Genomic DNA, 25,792 nt, shown 5'->3' on the forward strand with positions numbered 1-25,792 from the left:
CATGGTGGAAAGGGAGAATGACCCCTGCAAACTGTCCTCTGATCTCCACACATATCCGTGAGCACATCCACCTATCCAACACAAACACAAAATAAGTAAATAAACGTTAAAAAATGTTTTAAGAAAATGTTCTCAGCAAAGATATCCCAGAGTGCACTCTTCTATCCTTTCTTCCCTGCCAGACCCAGCCTCCCAGTTGTCCAACATTGAAAATTATAATCTTCTGTATTAGATTGAGGTTACAGTTTGCCCTTGTACTCAGGTTATAAATTTCTGTGTATTTTTCAAGTTTGGCCAACTGAGCAGCAAAAGTATTTGAAATTGCATCTTAGGAAACCATGTACATATATTTAAAGCATGCATACACTTCTTTTGTCTTAATTTCATAAACAATACAGTTTTAAAAACTATGTAAGGGCTGGAGAGATGGCTCAGTGGTTAAGGGCACTGATTGCTCTTGCCAAGGTACTGAGTTCAATTCCCAGCAACCACATGGTGGCTCACAACCATCTGTAATGAGATCTGATGTCTTCTTCTGGTGTCTGAGGACAGCTACAGTGTACTCACTTACATACAATAAATAAATAAAATTTAAAAAAAACTATTTAAACTGAACATGGTGGCACAGGCTCATAACATGGCAGCAGAGGCAGGAAGACGAGGAATACATTGTTATCCTGAGCTACAGAGAGTGTTTGAGGTCAGTGTAGTTTACATGAAATATTGTCTCAAAAGTATGGAGGAGAGGGAGGGGAGGGATGAGCTATTTCTGAGGTATTAACTATTAAAAGTGAAATAAAGATGATTTAAAGATGTAGGGATATGTATAGGTCATATTCCTGCATTTACAATGAGGGATTTGAATATGGAAGAATTTGTGAATTTTGAGAGTTCCTGGAAGCATTCCCCCTTGGGTACGGAGGGATGATATACATACATACATATATATATATATGTGTGTGTGTGTGTGTGTGTGTGTGTGTACATACATATATTTATATATGAGTGTCTGTGAATGCATATATACATGTATGTGTATATGCATGTGTGAATTTGTATATATGCACATACATATTAATAAAAACTTACATATACATACAGATATAGAAAACAGCAAATGTCTTTGCCAAAATGGGATTAGACCCTCCCATTAGACACTTCTCATAGAAAAAAAATAAAAAAAAATAAATAGATTTGTGGCTGAGAATTTCTTCATCTTCCTTTAATAGCCTTTTGCAGTCTAAGAACACAGACTTGAGTTTGAGCATATTTTCTTTGCAAGTGATTGTGAACTCACCTCACAAATGGTGACATATGTATCATTCTGCATGGAAAAAAAACAGAAAGAAAGGAAAGTTATGTAAAGTCCTGAAAGTCGCAGGTAACTTTAGTTAAGTCAGTTGTGCATTCCCTCCAACAGAATTTTTTTTCTAACAATATTAATCAACCATAAGACCAAACAATAGGAGTTCATGTGGGCATGGTGGCACATGCCTATAATCCCAGCCCTAGAGAGTGATGCAGGAGAATCTCAAATTCAAGAGCATATGGAGACCCTGCTGAGAGAAAGGGTTGGGGGGAGGTGGCGTCCAGGTAAGCTACTATGTTAATATCTCAAAAAATTATGATGTTTGCATCATTAGGAAAATAATAAAATGGGTCATCTACTAGAAACTTCTCAACATACTTGAAGACAGCTGCAGCTCAAGGGAGACAGACTGAACTGAAAGCCATCAATATCTCTGGCTAACAAATCCAGCAGGTTCTTCTGCCCACATTAGCAGCTTCCTGGATGGTTGCCTAGAAACAAATGTGGCGTTCCCACTCATGTACTCAGCAAGTGTTAGCACCTGCTTTGTGTTCCACTCTTGTCGATGGATAAGACATGGTCTAAAAATGGGCTCATTAACAGAAAAAGATATTAGGAGGCTGGAGAATGGTTCAGTTGGTAGATTGCTGGCTCAGGTTCAATCCCTGGGACCCACATAGCTCACGTGGTGGTACCTGACTGTAATCCCAGCACTCTGGAGATAGATCAGAAAGTTAAAAGTCATCCTTAACTATGTGTGAGCCTGAGGCCAGTCTGGGCTACATAAGGCCCCATATTAAAATATGTAACAATAAGTAATACTTACACACTTCAAAGCACACTTCTCCTGATCTATAGAGTTCCAAAACTGACATCCTTGGATGCACTACAAGAAATGGGAAATAGGTGTGAAGAAATGAGACATTTTTTTGTCCTTAGAAAGTACATAGTAATGAGAAGCACCACCTTGTATCTTAGAAATAGAGCTCTACTGAAAATGCTAATGTGGCTCGCTGCAAGCTGGCCGGGAAGCAGAGTAACATTAAGTCCTTGGCAGGATGAGACCCCAAGAGATATCTCAGGTGACTCCCAGGGCAACAAAGCATCAAGCATACCATGAGTCTCCCTCTACGTCCACACACCCAGCAAGACTCAAAACCAGGGCTTACAACAAGGCAAAATGTCCAAACTAGTAGCTAGACCAGGTTTGAATCTGTTAAATTCTGCCTGCTTTTATCCCAAAGCTGCTCTCAAATGTCATCCCATGGCTGTCCTGGTCTCCGCTTTCACAGATGGCTCATGGCTCCCACCTTGTCTGTGTCGTGCACCCTCTCGTTAGACACCTATGCCTGAGTCCCCCTACAGAGTCAGCATGTAACACGCTGAGTCCCTCCCACCTGCACGTTCTCCATTTGCAAGTTGGTGATGCCTAAACCAGGATCACATTTTCTTTCTCTGACTCCTCACTCTCCTCCCAAAATAGCGCCATAGGCTCATATCCTTAAACACTTAGTCCCTGGTTGGTGAAACTGTTTGGGAAGGATTATGAGGTGTGGTCTTGTTGAAGAGGATTTGGTCTCTCTGCCCTGTGATTGTTTCTCAAGATAGGAGCTCCCAGCTATTGCTCCACACCATGCCTGCCTACTGCCATACTCCCTGCCAAGGTCATGGATTCTAACAGTCTGAAATTGAAAGCCCCCAATATATTCTTTCTTCTATAAGTTGCCTTCATCATGGTTTCTTATTCCAGCAATAGAAGTATAAAACAAGTATCCAACATGGAGTAGCAAATTAGCATATCTTTGGATTATATTGTTAGAATTCTTCATTTTAAAAGTCGATGTTTGGCGGTTTGTGCAGTAGTGGTACCACTGTGGTGGAGGTAAATAATTGCTCTCTAATGGATTTAAGGCTCACTCTAAGAGAGTATAGGAGAGTGAACCTGGTCAAAAGCCAATGAACGGGAGATGACAGGCCTTAAAAGGCAGTGGCTCGATAAGGCCTCTGGGCTCCCGTGGGGGAGGGCCCAGGAGCGGCAGGACCCCTGCCTGAGACACCGCCGGAACCTGAAAGAAACAGACCGGATAAACAGTTCTCTGCACCCAAATCCCGTGGGAGGGAGAGCTAAACCTTCAGAGAGGCAGACAAGCCTGGGAAACCAGAAGAGACTGCTCCCTGCACACACATCTCGGACGCCAGAGGAAAAAGCCAAAGACCATCTGGAACCCTGGTGCACTGAAGTTCCCGGAAGGGGCGGCACAGGTCTTCCTGGTTGCTGCCGCTGCAGAGAGCCCGTGGTTGACCCTACTCAGGAAGTTCAAGAAAATTACAACTTTTTACTTCAACTTCAAGAGGAGTTGCTAAAGGAATTAAGACATGGTGTGAAGATATGTGATGTGTATAACTCTGTCATGGATGTGGTTAAGAAGCAGAAGCCAGAACTGCTGAACAAAATTACAAAAAACCTAGGATTTGGGATGGGAATTGAATTCCGTGAAGGCTCTCTAGTGATCAATAGTAAAAATCAGTACAAGCTAAAGAAAGGGATGGTTTTCAGCATCAACCTAGGATTTTCAGACCTGACTAACAAAGAAGGGAAAAAACCAGAAGAGAAAACCTATGCCCTGTTTATTGGTGACACTGTGCTTGTAGATGAGGATGGTCCAGCCACTGTCCTTACATCTGTGAAGAAGAAGGTAAAGAACGTGGGCATTTTCCTCAAGAATGAGGACGATGAGGAGGAGGAGGAGGAGAAAGATGAGGCGGAGGACCTTTTGGGAAGAGGTTCTAGAGCAGCGTTACTTACTGAAAGAACACGGAATGAGATGACTGCAGAAGAGAAGCGAAGAGCCCATCAGAAGGAACTGGCAGCACAGCTCAACGAGGAAGCGAAGAGGAGGCTGACAGAGCAGAAAGGGGAACAGCAGATTCAGAAGGCTCGAAAATCTAATGTGTCCTATAAAAACCCATCTCTGATGCCTAAGGAACCACATATTCGGGAAATGAAGATCTATATTGATAAGAAATACGAGACTGTGATAATGCCTGTGTTTGGCATTGCCACACCCTTCCATATTGCCACAATCAAGAACATAAGTATGTCTGTCGAAGGAGACTATACTTACTTGCGAATCAACTTCTATTGTCCAGGAAGTGCTCTGGGCAGGAACGAGGGCAACATCTTTCCTAACCCTGAAGCTACTTTTGTCAAGGAAATTACATACCGAGCTTCAAATATGAAAGCACCTGGGGAGCAGACTGTACCCGCCTTAAATCTTCAGAATGCTTTTCGAATTATAAAAGAAGTGCAGAAACGTTACAAGACCAGAGAAGCTGAAGAGAAAGAAAAAGAGGGCATTGTAAAACAAGACTCACTGGTGATCAACCTAAACAGAAGTAATCCAAAGCTGAAAGATCTATACATTCGCCCAAACATTGCCCAAAAGAGAATGCAAGACTCCCTGGAGGCTCACGTCAATGGTTTCCGCTTCACATCTGTTCGAGGAGACAAGGTGGATATTTTGTACAATAATATCAAGCACGCACTCTTCCAGCCCTGTGATGGCGAGATGATTATTGTTTTGCACTTTCACCTCAAGAATGCTATCATGTTCGGGAAGAAGCGGCACACAGATGTACAGTTCTACACAGAAGTTGGAGAGATCACTACAGATTTGGGGAAACATCAACACATGCATGACCGAGATGACCTATATGCTGAGCAGATGGAAAGAGAGATGAGACACAAACTGAAAACAGCCTTTAAGAACTTCATTGAAAAAGTAGAGGCTCTAACAAAGGAGGAACTGGAGTTTGAAGTACCATTCAGGGATCTGGGGTTTAATGGGGCTCCCTACAGGAGTACCTGCCTCCTTCAGCCCACTAGTAGTGCACTGGTAAATGCTACAGAGTGGCCACCCTTTGTGGTGACACTGGATGAAGTGGAGCTGATCCACTTTGAGAGGGTCCAATTTCACCTGAAGAACTTTGACATGGTGATTGTCTACAAGGATTACAGCAAGAAAGTCACGATGATCAACGCCATTCCTGTTGCCTCTCTAGACCCCATCAAGGAGTGGCTAAATTCCTGTGACCTAAAGTACACAGAAGGCGTTCAGTCCCTCAACTGGACTAAAATCATGAAGACCATCGTTGACGACCCTGAAGGCTTCTTTGAACAAGGTGGCTGGTCTTTCCTGGAACCTGAGGGTGAGGGCAGTGATGCTGAGGACGGGGACTCGGAGTCTGAAATTGAAGATGAGACCTTCAATCCTTCCGAGGATGACTATGAAGAGGAAGAAGAGGAAAGTGATGAAGACTATTCATCAGAAGCTGAAGAATCAGATTATTCTAAAGAATCTCTGGGAAGTGAAGAAGAAAGCGGGAAAGACTGGGATGAGCTAGAAGAAGAAGCACGAAAAGCGGACCGAGAAAGCCGTTATGAGGAGGAGGAAGAACAGAGCCGAAGTATGAGCCGGAAGAGGAAGGCGTCTGTACATAGTTCAGGCCGTGGCTCTAACCGCGGTTCCAGACACAGCTCTGCACCCCCGAAGAAAAAGAGAAAGTAATATGAACCTTGGGTCCTATGCTCCATTCTTTCTGCAAACAACTCCTAAAATGACATGACATAGAAACTGTTTTTCCTTTTGGTTCTGTTGAAGTTTTGCCGTTTGTGTTTATGGGTTTAGGGGCCATTTGTGCGGACCAAGCTACTCGGGGAATTCCAGGCCTACCAGGACATGTGCCAGTGGCCCCGATCAGATGGCTGGCAAGGGAGGCGGTGTTGAAGGGCAGGAGGCTCCTCCCACTGTTGATACCATTTATTCTTTTCTTCTGACAACTTATCTTTGGTATCTCAAAGCTGAATTACCAAGACAGTGGTATGAGCTCACCACTATTTCTACTATGGTTCTTTTTTCTTTACTTTTTTATTTTTCCTGGCTTTTTGAGACAGTCTTGCTATGCAGCCATGGCTGACCTTGAAGTCGATGTAAACCAGGCTAGCCTCAAATGTATGATCCTCTTACTCTGCCTCCCAAGTGCTGGGACTACAGGCCTGAGTCACCATACTTAGCCAAAGCGTGGTTCTGGCCCAGAGTCAGTCCTCCATCCGTCCCTTTATCAGTTTGAGATCTGAAGTTCTCAAGAAGGTTCTTGGGTTTGCTGATGGTTGTGATAAGCACAGCTGAGCTAAAGGCAGAGCGGGCTGGTGTCTGGTCTTAGGTTGTTCTGGTTTCTTGCCTGGTGCACATTCTGGGTGTTTTTGCTGCATTGGAAGACAAATACTGGCACTCCATGGCTGGGTTTTTCCTCCTTACAAGTCCATATGTGGTACAGTGCTCGATCGCACATCACCACTGTCTCCTCTGATCCATCTAAGGAAGAATGGCCATGCCTCATCTGCTGCAGGTGAAATCTAGAGGGAGGCTTACAGGAGTCAACACGGATCTCGAAGAGTAAGTCATGTCTTGGCCTAGAATATCTTGACAAGAAGAGAAGCAGGAAGAAGGCCACACCCACAAGGCTGGGCTCTGCTGCTCCTCCCTTTCCTTTGTCTGCAGTGTCCTGTGTCGGTTGCTTCTGATGATGAGCTTTGAGATACTGGGGGGCTCTCTCTTGCCGTCCTCCCCTGCAGGTTCTCTGCATCCACCTGTCCCACTTTGCCTCCTCTGTTCTGTAACTATGAGAAGGGGCTTCTCGGATTTTATGTTTGTTTGTTTTCTCTCCTTAGCAGTAGGACTTGATATTTTGAATTTTGGAAGAACTAAAAGATAAATAAACTGGGATTTTTTTTGTTTTGTTTTGTTTTTGTTTTTGTTTTCTGCTGCAAGAAAGCTGCCTGGTGAACTCAAGACACAGGCCCACAGGAACAGCTGAAGACCTGTAGAGAGGAAAAACTACACGCCAGAAAGCAGAACACTCTGTCCCCATAACTGACTGAAAGAGAGGAAAACAGGTCTACAGCACTCCTGTCACACAGGCTTATAGGACAGTCTAGCCACTGTCAGAAATAGCAGAACAAAGTAACACTAGAGATAATCTGATGGCGAGAGGCAAGCGCAGGAACCCAAGCAACAGAAACCAAGACTACATGCCATCATCGGAGCCCAATTCTCCCACCAAAACAAACATGGAATATCCAAACACACCAGAAAAGCAAGATCTAGTTACAAAATCATATTTGATCATGATGCTGGAGGACTTCAAGAAAGACATGAACACACTTAGGGAAGCACAGGAAAACATTAATAAACAAGTAAAAGCCTACAGAGAGGAATCGCAAAAATCCCTGAAAGAATTCCAGGAAAACACAATCAAACAGTTGAAGGAATTAAAAATGGAAATAGAAGCAATCAAGAAAGAACACATGGAAACAACCCTGGATATAGAAAACCAAAAGAAGAGACAAGGAGCTGTAGATACAAGCCTCACCAACAGAATTCAAGAGATGGAAGAGAGAATCTCAGGAGCAGAAGATTCCATAGAAATCATTGACTCAACTGTCAAAGATAATGTAAAGCAGAAAAAGCTACTGGTCCAAAACATACAGGAAATCCAGGACTCAATGAGAAGATCAAACCTAAGGATAATAGGTATAGAAGAGAGTGAGGACTCCCAGCTCAAAGGACCAGTAAATATCTTCAACAAAATCATAGAAGAAAACTTCCCTAACCTAAAAAAAGAGATACCCATAGACATACAAGAAGCCTACAGAACTCCAAATAGATTGGACCAGAAAAGAAACACCTCCCGTCACATAATTGTCAAAACACCAAACGCACAAAATAAAGAAAGAATATTAAAAGCAGTAAGGGAAAAAGGTCAAGTAACATATAAAGGGAGACCTATCAGAATCACACCAGACTTCTCGCCAGAAACTATGAAGGCCAGAAGATCCTGGACTGATGTCATACAGACCCTAAGAGAACACAAATGCCAGCCCAGGTTACTGTATCCAGCAAAACTCTCAATTAACATTGATGGAGAAACCAAGATATTCCATGACAAAACCAAATTTACACAATATCTTTCTACAAATCCAGCACTACAAAGGATAATAAATGGTAAAGGCCAACATAAGGAGGCAAGCTATACCCTAGAAGAAGCAAGAAACTAATCGTCTTGGCAACAAAACAAAGAGAATGAAAGCACACAAACATAACCTCACATCCAAATATGAATATAAAGGGAAGCAATAATCACTATTCCTTAATATCTCTCAATATCAATGGCCTCAACTCCCCAATAAAAAGACATAGATTAACAAACTGGATACGCAATGAGGACCCTGCATTCTGCTGCCTACAGGAAACACACCTCAGAGACAAAGACAGACACTACCTCAGAGTGAAAGGCTGGAAAACAACTTTCCAAGCAAATGGTCAGAAGAAGCAAGCTGGAGTAGCCATTCTAATATCAAATAAAATCAATTTCCAACTAAAAGTCATCAAAAAAGATAAGGAAGGACACTTCATATTCATCAAAGGAAAAATCCACCAAGATGAACTCTCAATCCTAAATATCTATGCCCCAAATACAAGGGCACCTACATACGTAAAAGAAACCTTACTAAAGCTCAAAACACACATTGCACCTCACACAATAATAGTGGGAGATTTCAACACACCACTCTCATCAATGGACAGATCATGGAAACAGAAATTAAACAGTGATGTCGACAGACTAAGAGAAGTCATGAGCCAAATGGACTTAACGGATATTTATAGAACATTCTATCCTAAAGCAAAAGGATATACCTTCTTCTCAGCTCCTCATGGTACTTTCTCCAAAATTGACCATATAATTGGTCAAAAAACGGGCCTCAACAGGTACAGAAAGATAGAGATAATCCCATGCATGCTATCGGACCACCACGGCCTAAAACTGGTCTTCAATAACAATAAGGGAAGAATGCCCACATATACGTGGAAATTGAACAATGCTCTACTCAATGATAACCTGGTCAAGGAAGAAATAAAGAAAGAAATTAAAAACTTTTTAGAATTTAATGAAAATGAAGATACAACATACCCAAACTTATGGGACACAATGAAAGCTGTGCTAAGAGGAAAACTCATAGCGCTGAGTGCCTGCAGAAAGAAACAGGAAAGAGCATATGTCAGCAGCTTGACAGCACACCTAAAAGCTCTAGAACAAAAAGAAGCAAATACACCCAGGAGGAGTAGAAGGCAGGAAATAATCAAACTCAGAGCTGAAATCAACCAAGTAGAAACAAAAAGGACCATAGAAAGAATCAACAGAACCAAAAGTTGGTTCTTTGAGAAAATCAACAAGATAGATAAACCCTTAGCCAGACTAACGAGAGGACACAGAGAGTGCGTCCAAATTAACAAAATTAGAAATGAAAAGGGAGACATAACTACAGATTCAGAGGAAATTCAAAAGATCATCAGATCTTACTATAAAAACCTATATTCAACAAAATTTGAAAATCTTCAGGAAATGGACAATTTCCTAGACAGATACCAGGTATCGAGGTTAAATCAGGAACAGATAAACCAGTTAAACAACCCCATAACTCCTAAGGAAATAGAAGCAGTCATTAAAGGTCTCCCAACCAAAAAGAGCCCAGGTCCAGACGGGTTTAGTGCAGAATTCTATCAAACCTTCATAGAAGACCTCATACCAATATTATCCAAACTATTCCACAAAATTGAAACAGATGGAGCACTACCGAATTCCTTCTACGAAGCCACAATTACTCTTATACCTAAACCACACAAAGACACAACAAAGAAAGAGAACTTCAGACCAATTTCCCTTATGAATATCGACGCAAAAATACTCAATAAAATTCTGGCAAACCGAATTCAAGAGCACATCAAAACAATCATCCACCATGATCAAGTAGGCTTTATCCCAGGCATGCAGGGATGGTTTAATATACGGAAAACCATCAACGTGATCCATCATATAAACAAACTGAAAGAACAGAACCACATGATCATTCCGTTAGATGCTGAGAAAGCATTTGACAAAATTCAACACCCCTTCATGATAAAAGTCCTGGAAAGAATAGGAATTCAAGGCCCATACCTAAACATAGTAAAAGCCATATACAGCAAACCAGTTGCTAACATTAAACTAAATGGAGAGAAACTTGAAGCAATCCCACTAAAATCAGGGACTAGACAAGGCTGCCCACTCTCTCCCTACTTATTCAATATAGTTCTTGAAGTTCTAGCCAGAGCAATCAGACAACAAAAGGAGATCAAGGGGATACAGATCGGAAAAGAAGAGGTCAAAATATCACTATTTGCAGATGACATGATAGTATATTTAAGTGATCCCAAAAGTTCCACCAGAGAACTACTAAAGCTGATAAACAACTTCAGCAAAGTGGCTGGGTATAAAATTAACTCAAATAAATCAGTTGCCTTCCTCTATACAAAAGAGAAACAAGCCGAGAAAGAAATTAGGGAAACGACACCCTTCATAATAGACCCAAATAATATAAAGTACCTCGGTGTGACTTTAACCAAGCAAGTAAAAGATCTGTACAATAAGAACTTCAAGACACTGAGGAAAGAAATTGAAGAAGACCTCAGAAGATGGAAAGATCTCCCATGCTCATGGATTGGCAGGATTAATATAGTAAAAATGGCCATTTTACCAAAAGCAATCTACAGATTCAATGCAATCCCCATCAAAATACCAATCCAATTCTTCAAAGAGTTAGACAGAACAATTTGCAAATTCATCTGGAATAACAAAAAACCCAGGATAGCTAAAGCTATCCTCAACAATAAAAGGACTTCAGGGGGAATCACTATCCCTGAACTCAAGCAGTATTACAGAGCAATAGTGATAAAAACTGCATGGTATTGGTACAGAGACAGACAGATAGACCAATGGAATAGAATTGAAGACCCAGAAATGAACCCACACACCTATGGTCACTTGATTTTTGACAAAGGAGCCAAAACCATCCAATGGAAAAAAGATAGCATTTTCAGCAAATGGTGCTGGTTCAACTGGAGGGCAACATGTAGAAGAATGCAGATCGATCCATGCTTATCACCCTGTACAAAGCTTAAGTCCTAGTGGATCAAGGACCTCCACATCAAACCAGACACACTCAAACTAATAGAAGAAAAACTAGGGAAGCATCTGGAACACATGGGCACTGGAAAAAATTTCCTGAACAAAACACCAATGGCTTATGCTCTAAGATCAAGAATCGACAAATGGGATCTCATAAAACTGCAAAGCTTCTGTAAGGCAAAGGACACGGTGGTTAGGACAAAACGGCAACCAACAGATTGGGAAAAGATCTTTACCAATCCTACAACAGATAGAGGCCTTATATCCAAAATATACAAAGAACTCAAGAAGTTAGACCGCAGGGAAACAAATAACCCTATTAAAAAATGGGGTTCAGAGCTAAACAAAGAATTCACAGCTGAGGAATGCCGAATGGCTAAGAAACACCTAAAGAAATGTTCCACATCTTTAGTCATAAGGGAAATGCAAATCAAAACAACCCTGAGATTTCACCTCACACCAGTGAGAATGGCTAAGATCAAAAACTCAGGTGACAGCAGATGCTGGCGAGGATGTGGAGAAAGAGGAACACTCCTCCATTGTTGGTGGGATTGCAGACTGGTAAAACCATTCTGGAAATCAGTCTGGAGGTTCCTCAGAAAATTGGACATTGAACTGCCTGAGGATCCAGCTATACCTCTCTTGGGCATATACCCAAAAGATGCCTCAACATATAAAAGAGACACGTGCTCCACTATGTTCATCGCAGCCTTATTTATAATAGCCAGAAAATGGAAAGAACCGAGATGCCCTTCAACAGAGGAATGGATACAGAAAATGTGGTACATCTACACAATGGAATATTACTCAGCTATCAAAAACAACGAGTCTATGAAATTCGTAGGCAAATGGTTGGAACTGGAAAATATCATCCTGAGTGAGCTAACCCAATCACAGAAAGACATACATGGTATGCACTCATTGATAAGTGGCTATTAGCCCAAATGCTTGAATTACCCTAGATCCCTAGAACAAACGAAACTCAAGACAGATGATCAAAATGTGAATGCTTCACTCCTTCTTTAAATGAGGAAAAAGAATACCCGTGGCTGGGAAGGGAGAGGCAAAGATTAAAACAGAGACTGAAGGAACACCCATTCAGAGCCTGCCCCACAGGTGGCCCATACATATACAGCCACCCAATTGGACAAGATGGATGAAGCAAAGAAGTGCAGACCGACAGGAGCCGGATGTAGATCGCTCCTGAGAGACACAGCCAGAATACAGCAAATACAGAGGCGAATGCCAGCAGCAAACCACTGAACTGAGAATAGTTCCCCCGTTGAAGGAATCAGAGAAAGAACTGGAAGAGCTTGAAGGGGCTCGAGACCCCAAAAGTACAACAATGTCAAGCAACCAGAGCATCCAGGGACTAAGCCACTACCTAAAGACTATATATGGACTGACCCTGGACTCTGACCCCATAGGTAGCAATGAATATCCTAGTAAGAGCACCAGTGGAAGGGGAAGCCCTGGGTCCTGCTAAGACTGAACCCCCAGTGAACTAGACTATGGGGGGAGGGCGGCAATGGGGGGAGGGTTGGGAGGGGAACACCCATAAGGAAGGGGAGGGGGGAGGGGGATTTTGCCCGGAAACCGGGAAAGGGAATAACACTTGAAATGTATATAAGAAATACTCAAGTTAATAAAAAAAAAAAAAAAAAGGCAGTGGCTCTTAACCTGTGGGTTGCAACTACATTATGATTCATAACAGCATCAAAATTGCAGTTAAAATGTAGCAGTGAAATAATTTTATAACTGAGGGTCACCATAACTTGAAGAACTGTATTAAAGATGATCAGAATGAAAAGGGATTAGAACTATTGTTATAAGAGAACTGGAGACTGCTGGTTAGCTAAATTGACATGGTTTTATACTGCCTTATAAATATTTATGTCGATATCCATAGACAAAGGTGACTCTCAGCCGCAGTCACAGAATCCTCGTTTTCCAGTAAATAAAATACAGAGATCCATGGTTGGCCAATGGCTACAAATATAGGATACATGAGTGCTCAGCTCTGAACAAAACACTTACATCATCTCCTCTGAGGCTCAGTCAACATCATACAACAAAGATCGAAGAAATGTATGAGTGAGAAGATAGGGAAGAGATTTTTCAAAACCCTCTATGTCTGAGTAAGATACAGCCATTGGAATCCTGAACTCACAGAAGCTAAAGATCCCTGTGTGGAGTGTACACAAGAGCAAGTGCACCAACTGTCGGACAAGGGTAGAGGAGAGGCTGAAGAGCTCCTACCCTTCGCTGCTAATAAGATTTAGGAACAAAGGGAGTCATTGCCTTCAGTTTTGTCCCCATGGAGATTCCACCAGGCTCTAATGGATAGTTTTAATCCAATAGTCACATAGATGGCTACACTAAATTAGTCCCAAAATCAAACCAAAAGTCATGAATCTAGAAAAGAGACTATGGGTATGTGAGGATTTGGATAGAGATGAGAAAAGGAAGAGGAAATAATCAGACCTGTTATAGCCATGTATATAATTGCCAAAGAAAAAACTTAATTTTTCTGCATTTGGTCTTTGAATTTTGACTTGGGATCAGGAGAGGATTTCTTGCCATTTCTGAAGTAGCCCTCCATTTTATGTTACATGTTTATGCAAAGATGTATTTCAGCATTGACAATTATAAAATTAAAATACCTGTCAATTCTGGAAAATGTTGCTGAGTATCTTACAGAATCAAACATTTAACTAAAGGGCTACAGAAATGGTTCAATGGTTGAGAGCATTTGCTGCTCTTGCAGAAGATTTAGGCTCAGTCCCCAGCACCCACCTACAGGAGTTAGTCCTTTCCGTCCAACCATGCTGGTCTTGGGAACTGAACTCAGATGGTCAGATTAGTGGCTGGCACCTATTCCCACTGAGCTGTCTCCAGTTATTCTCCCATATACACCAAGACCGTGTGAAATCTCCTTAGAGGAAAAAGGATCTCAAGTGGGGGAAAGTCTAAAAATCTTTGTACTGTACAGCCACCAAACTAGATAAAATGGATGAAGCAAAGAATTGCAGGCCAACAGGAACCGGATGTAGATCTCTCCTGAGAGACACAGCCAGAATACAGCAAATACATAGGCGAATGCCATCATTAAACCACTGAACTGAGAACAGGACCCCCGTTGAAGGAATCAGAGAAAGAACTGGAAGAGCTTGAAGGGGCTCGAGACCCCATATGTACAACAATGCCAAGCAACCAGAGCTTCCAGGGACTAAGCCACTACCCAAAGTCTATACATGGACTGACCCTGGACTCTGACCTCATAGGTAGCAATGAATATCCTAGTAAGAGCACCAGTGGAAGGGGAAGCCCTGGGTCCTGCCAAGTCTGAACCCCCAGTGAACGTGATTGTTGTGGGGAGGGCGGCAATGGGGGGGAGGATGGGGAGGGGAATACCCATAGAGAAGGGGAGGGGGAGGGGTTTGGGGGATGTTGGCCCGGAAACCGGGAAAGGGAATAACAATCGAAATGTAAATAAGAAATACTCAAGTTAATAAAGATGAAAAGAGAATCTTTGTGCTGGAAACTCTTCCTCTTTTAGCCTGAAGGCCCTACGGGCAAGTGAGGTATTCTTTGGCCCCGTGTGTGACCTCTTATTTGTCCCATGATAACAACGCTATTATGTTTTCTGTTCATGGTTTCATGTATGTGTCTGAAAGGTTTGTGGTTCCTTCAAACACAGGCCTCAGTTGTAAACTCCTTCTGCCTAGCCCAGTGCCTGCCACGTACACGTGTTAAGTCAATAAACATTTGTTAGGTAAGTGAATCTGCATGAAGAAAAATAATAAAGCCACAAAACATAATTGCTGAAAGAAACAAGAACTGTACAGCCCAACTTTTACCATCAGACATCACATAATAAAATATTAAGTCATTTATCTCAAGTCACCCAGCTGTATAAGTCCTTTGCTTTTTTTCTACTTTAACACATTTCATTTTTTTTTTCTTTTTTTCGGAGCTGGGGACCGAACCCAGGGCCTTGTCCTCGCTAGGCAAGTGCTCTACGGCAGAGCTAAATCCCCAACCCAACACATGTCATTTTTAATGAATTCTATAATTCAGACTTCTCACTGTTTCCAACAGAACTTTTTTCACCAAAAATGAGTAAAGGAGACTTTATTTAGCAATTACTCTTATTGTAATAAAACAGACTTGATATTCCTTTTTTTTTTAAACCAACACAAACTGTAAGTTCTTGACAAGAGAAGTAATTACTCACTGCCTCACTCAGATTGTACCGGGTGCCGCTGTCAAGCTGCCTGCCCTGCAATAAAGAAGGAACAAAAGACACAATCAACACCATCAGTATCATCGATACCTCACCAAGGTGCCATTACACTTCTTTTAACCTCCTGTGAATGGTTTTCCTCTCAGGGTTTTCCAATGGTAGAGTGACTTTCCAAGTGTCTTCAAGTCATCTAATCTGGTACAGATTGTGTATGTAGTACCTAGAAATTCTGCAGCATCTGCAAGAATGGGCATGAGAGTGTGGCTCTGAAAGGACAGTGGGATATCGTGGCCAGTTAAGTGAATCTGTGGGTTAGGTCTCCTGAATTAGGAAAAGAAAACTATTTTCAATTGTCCTCTTTTTTTTAATTACCCAGTGACTATGGGTTACTGAGTAATTCCACAAATTTGGAATGTCGTAAATTATCAACCGGGTGGTGATGGTACACACCTTTAATCCTAGCACTTGGGGGCAGAGGCAAGTGGATCTGAGTTTGAGACCAGCAAGATCTACAGAGTAAGTTCCAGAACAGCCAGGGCTACCCGGAGAACCCTTGCCTTGAAAAAACAAACAAACAAACAAACAAACAAACAAACAAACAGAAAACAACAAAACAAACACAATCTCTCTCTTTTTGCCTCACATATTTGAAATTGTTAAGAAGGCATTTATGGGGCCGTAAGAGAGCTGGCTCTTGCAGAAAACTTGGGGTTCAATTCTGAGCACCTACATGGTAACTCACAACCACCCGTGACTCCAGATCCTAAGGATCTGATGCCCTCTTCTGGCTTCCGCAGACACTAGGCATGCACATAGTACAAAGACCGAACATTCATATACGTAAAATAACAATTTAAAAGAGTAAAAAAAGAAAGAAAGGAAATGAAAGGGAAAGAAAGGCAGGCAGACAGGAAGGAAGGAAGGAAGGAAGGAAGGAAGGAAGGAAGGAAGGAAGGAAGGAAGGAAGGGGCATTTGTTGGGGCTAGAGAGATAGCTCAGTGGCTAAGACTGCCATGTATATATACAGAGGGCTCGAGTTTAGTTCCAAGCACCCACATCAGGTTGCTCCCTACCATCAAGAATCTCATCCCATAGGAACTAATATCTTCTTCTAGCCTTCACAGACACTTGCATCCACGTGCAGGAACCCACACAGAGAGACATTCACACACATACAAGTCACTTAAAATAACAAAGATTTTTAAGAGAAAGTTTCTGTTTCATTTTGTTTTATCTTACTGGTTTGGGAAATAGGGTCTTGTGTAGCATAGGATGGCCTCCAAAAGAGTATACTGGATCGAAACGTGGTTCTGTTTAGTTGTTCTGGGGTTTGGGTTTGGTTTGGTTTGGTTTGGTTTATCCAGTGCTAGCAATCAAATCCAGAGCCTTGTGTTTGCTATGCAAGAAGTTTTCAATGGTTGCTTGGTTGGTTGGTTTGGGGTTGAGTTTTTGTTTGTTTACTTTGTTTTTGTTGTTGTTGTTGTTGTTGTTGTTGGGGGTGGTCTAAGAAAAATAAAAGGAATTGGAGGAGGGTCTATAACTTGCACATTTTTCTGGTCCTTGTTTGAGTGTAGTCCTTCATCTACAGGAAGAGAATGAAAGACAGCAATACCAGCCCATAATGCCGAGATCAGTACTGGCATGGTGTCCCATGAGTAGGAATTACTTTCAGCCATGCTCTACTCTACAGACTTGTTCAAACCACAGGCAGAGACAGCCTACGTGGACATTTCTAGCACTGTTTGGTCCTGATCAGAATCTCCATGATTTGGTTTGAGTTGGTTTGGTCTGGTGAGGTAAAACAGTATTTCACCACGTACCCTAGGCTGGTCTAGAACCGTCAATCCAACTGCCTCACCTCCTGAACCCAGAGATTATAGGCTTGCCACACCATTTCCCTTTGAGAATCTGCTGAGGGAGAAAGCCCACAGGGCCTCAATCTAAAATAAAGAATAACAGGCAACTAAGGAATGCTGAAAGTGGAAGAAATGGTCTTCCCCAGGGAAGAGCATACCGATGGTTATCCAATATCAAATGGTCAACCCTGAAAACAAAGGAATACACATCACATTATATGGACTGAGCAGATTCTGCCTCTGTATTTATGAGTATATATTTTATATATGACTTATATATACACATGCATAATACACAAACACACATGCATATATATATGTATAGTACACACACACATACATATATACATATATTACAACTGTAAGAGAAAAAGACCATGTAATTTAAAGAGAACCAAGAATGGGGTACATGGGAGGGTTTGGGGAAGGAAAGAAAACAGGTAAATGGTGTAATTACATTATAGCCTCAAAAATAGTAAAAAAGGAATTTAAAAAAGTTTGTTAATCTGTGCGTTGGCACATACCTTTGATACCAGCACTCAGAAGGCAACAGAAGAGGGATCTCTATGAGTTCGAGGACAGCCCAGTCTACATACTAAGTTCTAGATCAGCCAAGATTACAGTGAGACCATATACCAAACACCAACATAAAAAAGGATTATTGATATGAACCACTGAATTAGAGAAGCAATCAATACAGCAAGGGGCATAGTAGCGTCCTTGGCTTCCAGTTCTATAAACATGTCACAAGAAATTGAAGTGTGGTTTAGGCATTCAGTGTGGCCTCTGGAAACAGGGTGCTGTCACAGAGGACAGCCCATGGCTAAGCCAACATATACTCACTCTTTCCCATACGTTTCAGTCTTAATTTCCTAGACTCGGAACAGTGTCAGATGGGTAACTACTGTTCAATAAAGACACGCAAACTGTTAAAAGTATACGCCCTCCCCCTGTAAGAGTCAAGGGCAGCGTGGATGACAGCGCTTTGCTATCCCAGCCTGATACTCGGCTTGGTGGGCAAAGCTGTTTTATGCCTCGGTCTCCTAAACACCAAATCAAATTAAGTCAAATCCAGGCAGCGCAGCATGGGAGGAGGAAGACAGACCTGTAGACCACTGTGCCCCACCCTACTCCCTAAGACCTGCCTTCCAGCCTTTGGCACAGACAGGCAAAGGATACGCACTTGACCAAGCCACACAGCTCAGATGGAGGCTGTCACCCGGGGGCCTGCCAGCTCTTTGGCCAGCCTGCGGCAGGCTCCACCACAGTGTGCAAGTGTATGGTGGTCAGATGCAAGAGAAAGAGAACAGGGGGCAGCTTGAGGACTATGAAGAGATGGAATTGAAGACTTAAGGGTGGAGAGGAGTGGCCTGTTATGAGTGGTCAGCCCTGCCACCTGGGGCCATGGTGAGGTCCCAGCCTGAAATGCCACTGAGGGCCATGCCTGAGTCTGTAGCTATGCAATAGCAAGGGTCGATGTCAATGTCCGTGGCTCAAATTACCACTAGAGAACCCAGGAATGTCCCTGGTCCGGGAAGCCCCTGGGGGCCACATGGCACTCAGGAGAGCAGAGCCTGAACTTTGCTTAAGCACAGTAGCTCTGGCCCTGGTAGAAGGGCAGTAGGTGACCCTCCCTAATTTTAATCTCCTAACCTCCTGCCTCTACCTCTACAGTGCTGGGGTTATGAGCATGAGCCACCATGCCTAGCTTCTAATGTTTAATAGGACGTTTTGCTTCCCTGAACTTGTTCAAAATGAAGTTTTGATTCCTATAGGATGGTTAGATCCTAATAATATAAATTCAGATGAAAGATAACTGATTTGCAATTTCTATTTGCCCATCCCTTCAAACATTATGTTAACTCATAAAGGCAAAATAGAAAGTTTGTGTCCGTGTTAAACACCGAAATGGGAGAGTCCTGATGGTCACAAAGCCATAACATGGCAACCCTGCCTCCTGGTTGTCACCACTGGTAGAGAGAAAAATCAGCCAGCTGCCCAGAGTGGCAGCCAAGTGGCCTTGGGCAAGGAGCCTCTTCAGTATTCTGAAGAGGTAAATTGTGTCAGCAACTTCCTTTCATTCACAATCCCCCTCATAATCATCAGAGGTCACATTTATAGAGTCCTTCCCGGGCACTTTCAGAGCCGTTCTATGTGGTATCTCAATAAACCACCTCCACAACCCTACAAAACGTGTTCTGTAGCTAACTCTGTTTCATAGCTGAGGTCCAAAGGGGTTCGGGACACTACTAGCTTTCCGATTTCGAAGGCGTAGGCAAGCTGTGTTCCTTGTGAACATCCTAGGACCCCTTTCTCAGACCCCTGGACTTCAGCTCTCCCTGCAAAGCTCCAATCGCTCCAGTTACCTACCGCCAGCACACAAGCCTGATCCCACATCACAGCCTCTCTTGGCTGCTGCAACACCTACTCCTTGGCACAGCCTTCTCTACTCGGGCACCTGAGCTGGAACGAATCAAATTCTTCACTTCCTCCTTCACTAATGGAACTGAGTGGGCTACTGTGCATTTACACTCATTTTAACATACACTTGCTCAGTCAAGAGAACGCTGCCTGATACATAAGCCACTTATAGCGCTTCAGATCGATAATCCCAGCATTCAGGTGTCTAAGATAAGGATTGATTCAAACCAGGCCAGAGAATGAAATTCTGACTCAAAAAACACACACATACACACGTGCACACACACACATGCATAAACACACACACATGCATACACACATACACATACACGCACACGCGCACACATACACACACATATATGCACACACGTGCACACACACACACACACACACACCACCACCACCACCACCACCACCACCACCACCACCACCAATAACAACAACTACTACAGGCTAGAGAAATGGATCAACGGTTAAGAGAGCACTGACTGCTCTTCCCGAGGACCTGGTTTCAATTCCCAGCAACACATGGCAACTCATCACCGTCTGTAGCTCCAACTCTAGGAGTTCTGACACCTTCACACAGATACACATGCATGCAAAACACCAAGGTATAGAAGGTAGAAAGAAAGAAAGAAAGAAAGAAAGAAAGAAAGAAAGAAAGAAAGAAAGAAAGACTTCTCCGCAAAAAAGGAAAAAAAGAATTGAAAAAGACTGAACTCATAACATTCAGAGAAAATTCAATCAAATACTGTACTACTATAATACAATATTTTAGGTTTTTATTTATCAATTAAAAAATAGAGTCGGTGCGGGACTCCATAGTACAGCACTAGCTTGCCATATGCAAGGCTCTAGGTTCAACCACAGCACTGCCAATTATAAACACATAAATTTACATTTTAAAGAATTTTATCCAGGTGATGGTGGTTCACACCTTCAGTTCCAGCACTCAGGAGGCAGAGCCAAAGGGATCTCTGAGTTTGAGGCCAGCCTGGTCTACAGGATGAGTTCCAGGACAGTCAGGCTACACAGAGAAACTGTCTCAAAACAACTTTTTAAATATCTATCCCCACCTGGTATAAGATTGCTATATGCAGCTTTCCACACAGACTCCTGATCGAATAATCTCAAATAAGTTCCTTGATGATCAGGGCTAAAAAAAAAAAAAAAGTACCATCTTTGATATTTATTAATAAATTGTTTTCTAGAAAGTTATAATTTACCTCCGAATCTATAGTGAATGCTGACCCCACATCTTTGTTAACCATGAGCATTTTTTCATAAATACTCAAAGTTTACCAAACTAATAGCAGAAATAATGTATTGGTTTTTCCTTTCCAGTCCTTTGGTGACCTGAGGTTGGCTGTTATCACATGTGTTTTAGCAGTTTATAGTTATTGCATTTATTGAGCGGTGGCTTGAGCATATCACAGGACAGATGTGACAGTCGTAGGGCAATTTGTAAGAGTGGGTTCACTCCGTTATCCTGTGGGTCCTAGGGATTGAACCCAGGTCACTAGGCTTGGTTGCAAGCACCTTTCCCCACTTAGCCCTCTCACTAGCCCTAGAGTTCTTTTTGGTGGTTATTCCTACTCCTATTTTAAGTGCTTTTTTAATCCAAAGTTTTAAATATCACTTACTATATCTTGCTCCACATTGGAACTTTCTTTTTATCATTTTCTGTCTATTTTCCTAGTAAACAGAATAATTGAAGTTTGAAATAGTTAAACTATTAGGAAGTCTGTATTCGCGTCAGGCTTTTCTTTTTTAAGAGTTATTTATCTTACTGTGCGAATATGAAACTTTTTCCAGGATGCATGCATGCCTACCATGTGCAGGCCTGTTTGATCACCTAAATCTAGGACTACAGAGAGTTGTGAGCCACCATGGATTCGTAGGACTTGAACCCAAGTCCTTGCAAGAACAAATGCTCTTACCCTCAACCCACCTCTATAACCCCATTGTAGGCTGTAGGGGTGGTTCTGATGTTTTGATCAGGAATCCATATCTACGTGTGAACACTGAAGGTCTTGTTCTCAAATTGGTTCTTGAGCAATCAATAGAGATGTTAGCAGCCAATGAGCTGGGCGGAATATGCAGGACTTCTAGTTTTCCTACAGGCAGGCTAGTAGACACAGCGGAGGAGAAAGTATTCGCCATGCTTCGGAGAGAGAAAGAACCATCGCCCATGTGAGATCTCTGGTAGAGTGACCATCGGCTGTTTCTCTAACTGAGCCTGGGATCACAGGCAGGATATTAAAAACATAATTAAGCTGAGGGCAGATTTAGGGAGCTGAACAAGGCGTTGAGCTGGGAGTGAAAAGAAGGGCAGGCTAGCAGAGAGAAGCTTACAAGAGCGCAGCCATTGAGCTAAAGCATATCAAAGATAAGCTTGTGTGTGTGTGTGTGTGTGTGTGTGTGTGTGTGTGTGTGTGTGTGTGTGTGTGTGTTTCATCAGCAGATCCAAGGAAACCTGGGCTAGTAGCATGGTTTACCCAGGGCTTAAAGCAGGGTAGCAAAAATCCATGATACAGAAGGCTTTCCAAGTCATTCCTACTCATAGGTTTTTGGCATTTTCCCTTATAAATTTGTCTACTGTTTTAATGAAACAAAAATCATGTGGTTTTGTTTGCTTTCTTTTTTACTGTGTTTAGGTTTTTGATGACTTGTATTTTAATCATGCCCTTTTTGTAGCTCCTAGAAGTGATTTGCACCTGGTGGTAATGGAGGGGTTTTTTTTGTCATTGTTTTTTGTTTTGTTTTGTTTTGTTTTGTTTTTTTATATGCAGGTACAAAGGGCATCTGCAGGATTGAGTGCTCAACGTCATCCAACTACATAAGGAGTTCAAAACCCAGCCTAGGGGTTGGGGATTTAGCTCAGTGGTAGAGCACTGGCCTAGCAAGCGCAAGGCCCTGGGTTCGGTCTCCAGCTCCGAAAAAAAGAAAAGAAAAATAAAAAAACAGCCTATATGATACCCCATGTCAAAAAAAAAAGTGGAGCTGTGTTAGCTTGAATCTTTATCTATAAAGCTAGAGATTATAGCATGCAGCTATAGTCCCAGAACTCAGAGGCAGGGGTATCTCAGATCTAGGACAGCCAGGGTTACACAGAGAAAATCTCTCTCTCTCTCTCTCTCTCTCTCTCTCTCTCTCTCTCTCTCTCTCTCTCTCTCTCATATACATATACATATATATAATTACTTAAGAGATTTTGCCTTAAAAACAACAACAAATGAGTTGTCAGACTTGTGATCCCTGCATGAATGAGATTGTATGCCTCAATGAGATAGGAAGGTACACGTGTTTGCCCTCAAGCATATTCTGATATGAACTGTGAGTTGGAAATTGACGACTGTGGATCCCTGCAGTGTCCACAGGGTACCGTGTGTCAGAATGCTCTCGGGGCTTACTTTTGTGACTGTGCACCTGAATTCCATGGGGACTGTGTACCCCTGTGCACTCCACTTTGATGGATGTGACAGTCAGCCATGTCTCCATGGAGGTCTATGTGTGGATGGAAGAAACAACTATTACCACGACTGAACAGGATGTGGATTCACAGGGACACATTGTGATACCTTGATGCCTCTTTGTTGGTCAAAGCCTTGTCACAATGATGCTACATGTTGCTAAGACATTGCTAAGAGCAGTATTTGTCACTGCTGGCCTGGATGCACAGGTACTGTGTGAGATGGACATAAATAAATGCATAAGCAACCCCTTCCGATTTGTTGGGAATGTGCTGACTGATCTCTTTGGACACATTGTTGGCCTGACTTCCTCTTTTAACTACCCTGGAGCCTCAGGCTATGTCTGTATCTTTCAGCCTAGATTACATACAGGAGTCTAGTATAACTGTCCTCTGAGAGACTTCATCCAGCTGCTGACCAAAAAAGATGCAGAGACCCACAGCCAAACATTAGAGAGAGCTCTGGAAGTCTTGTGGAAGAGTTGGAGGAAGGATTGAGGAACTGGGGGTGGGGCGGGCAGTGGGAGAGATAAGGACTCCAAAATAAGACCAACAGAGTCAACTAACCTGGGTAAGTGGGGCTCTCAGGGACTAAACCACCAGCCAAAGAGCATACGAGGGCTGGAATAGTGCCTCCCCCGCATATGTAGCAGAAATGCAGCTTGGTATTCATGCAAGTCCCCCAACAACTGGAGTGGGGCTTCCCCTAACTCTGTTGCCTGCCTGTGGATCCTGCTTCCCTAATTGGGCTATCCAGTCTGGCCTCGGCTGGGGAGGAAGTTCTGCAGTGATTTGAGGTGCCAGGGTTGGTTCCCTGGGAGGGACCTCCCCCTTCTCAGAGGTAAAGAGGAGAGGGATGGAGGGAGGGTTCTAGGAGGGGGGACTGTGAGGTGTTGGAGGAACTTCGATCTGGATATAAAGTGAATAGATAGATAGGGAAAAAAGCAACAAAGAATGAATTGTCAACTTTATCCTTACTTTTATCCTTTATCCTTTATCCTGCATGAACATCATGAACAAAAAGCAAGTTGGGGAGGAAAGTGTTTATTCAGCTTACACTTCCACATTGCTGTTCATCACCAAAGGAAGTCAGGACTGGAACTCAAGCAGGGCAGGAAACATGAGCTGATGCTGAGACCATGGAGGGATGCTGCTTACTGGCTTGCCTCCCCTGGCTTGCTCAGCTTGCTCTCTTATAGAACCCAAGACCACCAGCCCAGGGATGGCTCCACCCACAATGGGCTGGGTCCTCCCGCCTTGATCACTAGTTGAGAAAATGCATTACAGCTGGGTCTCATGGAGGCATTTCCTCAAGGGAGGCTCCTTTCTCTGTGATAACTCCGGCTTGTGTCAAGTTGACACAAAACCAACCAGTACACTGACCAATCTATTTCTACACGAAAACAAACTATGCAAATTTCTAGATGTTGCACAAAGTTTGAGAATTAAGATTTATTTTTTTTATTTTAAATTATGTGGGGCGGGGGGGGGATTCTAGTGTGCACTTGAGTACAGAATCTCAGAGGCTACAAAGGGGTCAGATTTGCCTGGTGCTGGAGTTACAGGTAGTTGTGAGCCCCACAACCTGGGCTTAGGTTGGGTTAGAGCCTAGGTTAAGAAACAAGCTTGACAATCCCACTAAAATCAAGGACTAGACAAGGCTGCCCACTCGCTCCCTACTTATTCAATATAGTTCTTGAAGTTCTAGCCAGAGCAATCAGACAACAAAAGGAGATCAAGGGGATACAGATCGGAAAAGAAGAAGTCGAAATATCACTATTTGCAGATGATATGATAAGTGATCCCAAAAGTTCCACCAGAGAACTACTAAAGCTGATAAACAACTTCAGCAAAGTGGCTGGGTATAAAATTAACTCAAATAAATCAGTAGCCTTCCTCTACACAAAAGAGAAACAAGTCGAGAAAGAAATTAGGGAAACGACACCCTTCATAATAGACCCAAATAATATAAAGTACCTCGGTGTGACTTTAACCAAGCAAGTAAAAGATTTGTACAATAAGAACTTCAAGACTGAAGAAAGAAATTGAAGAAGACCTCAGAAGATGGAAAGATATCCCATGCTCATGGATTGGCAGGATTAATATAGTAAAAATGGCCATTTTACCAAAAGCGATCTACAGATTCAATGCAATCCCCATCAAAATACCAATCCAATTCTTCAAAGAGTTAGACAGAACAATTTGCAAATTCATCCTGAATAACAAAAAACCCAGGATAGCTAAAACTATCCTCAACAATAAAAGGACTTCAGGGGGAATCACTATCTCTGAATTCAAGCAGTATTACAGAGCAATAGTGATAAAAACTGCATGGTATTGGTACAGAGACAGACAGATAGACCAATGGAACAGAATTGAAGACCCAGAAATGAACCCACACACTTATGGTCACTTGATTTTTG

The 25,792-nt window shown here is 42.5% G+C and overlaps 1 protein-coding gene and 1 pseudogene across 5 annotated transcripts in view; one reads left to right on the plus strand and one right to left on the minus strand.

The window, feature by feature from the left end:
- Positions 1–25,792, minus strand: part of Ros1 (ROS proto-oncogene 1, receptor tyrosine kinase) — a 155,928-nt gene that overhangs the window by 125,294 nt on the left and 4,842 nt on the right. For all 4 annotated transcript variants that reach the window (XM_087596903.1, XM_087596902.1, XM_087596901.1 and 1 more), the window contains 3 exon segments: positions 15,612–15,656; positions 2,136–2,195; positions 1,298–1,324 (listed from right to left, as the gene is read on the minus strand). In XM_087596903.1, the coding sequence (XP_087453029.1) occupies positions 1,298–1,324; positions 2,136–2,195; positions 15,612–15,656 (132 nt within the window).
- LOC147998640 (FACT complex subunit SPT16 pseudogene) lies at positions 3,611–7,119 on the plus strand (annotated as a pseudogene). Its single transcript, XR_015645859.1, has one exon. The product of XR_015645859.1 is annotated as an FACT complex subunit SPT16 pseudogene (transcript).

Source organism: Rattus norvegicus, chromosome 20 (assembly GCF_021556685.1).
Source record: "Rattus norvegicus strain SHRSP/BbbUtx chromosome 20, alternate assembly SHRSP_T2T, whole genome shotgun sequence".
NCBI lineage: Eukaryota > Metazoa > Chordata > Mammalia > Rodentia > Muridae > Rattus > Rattus norvegicus.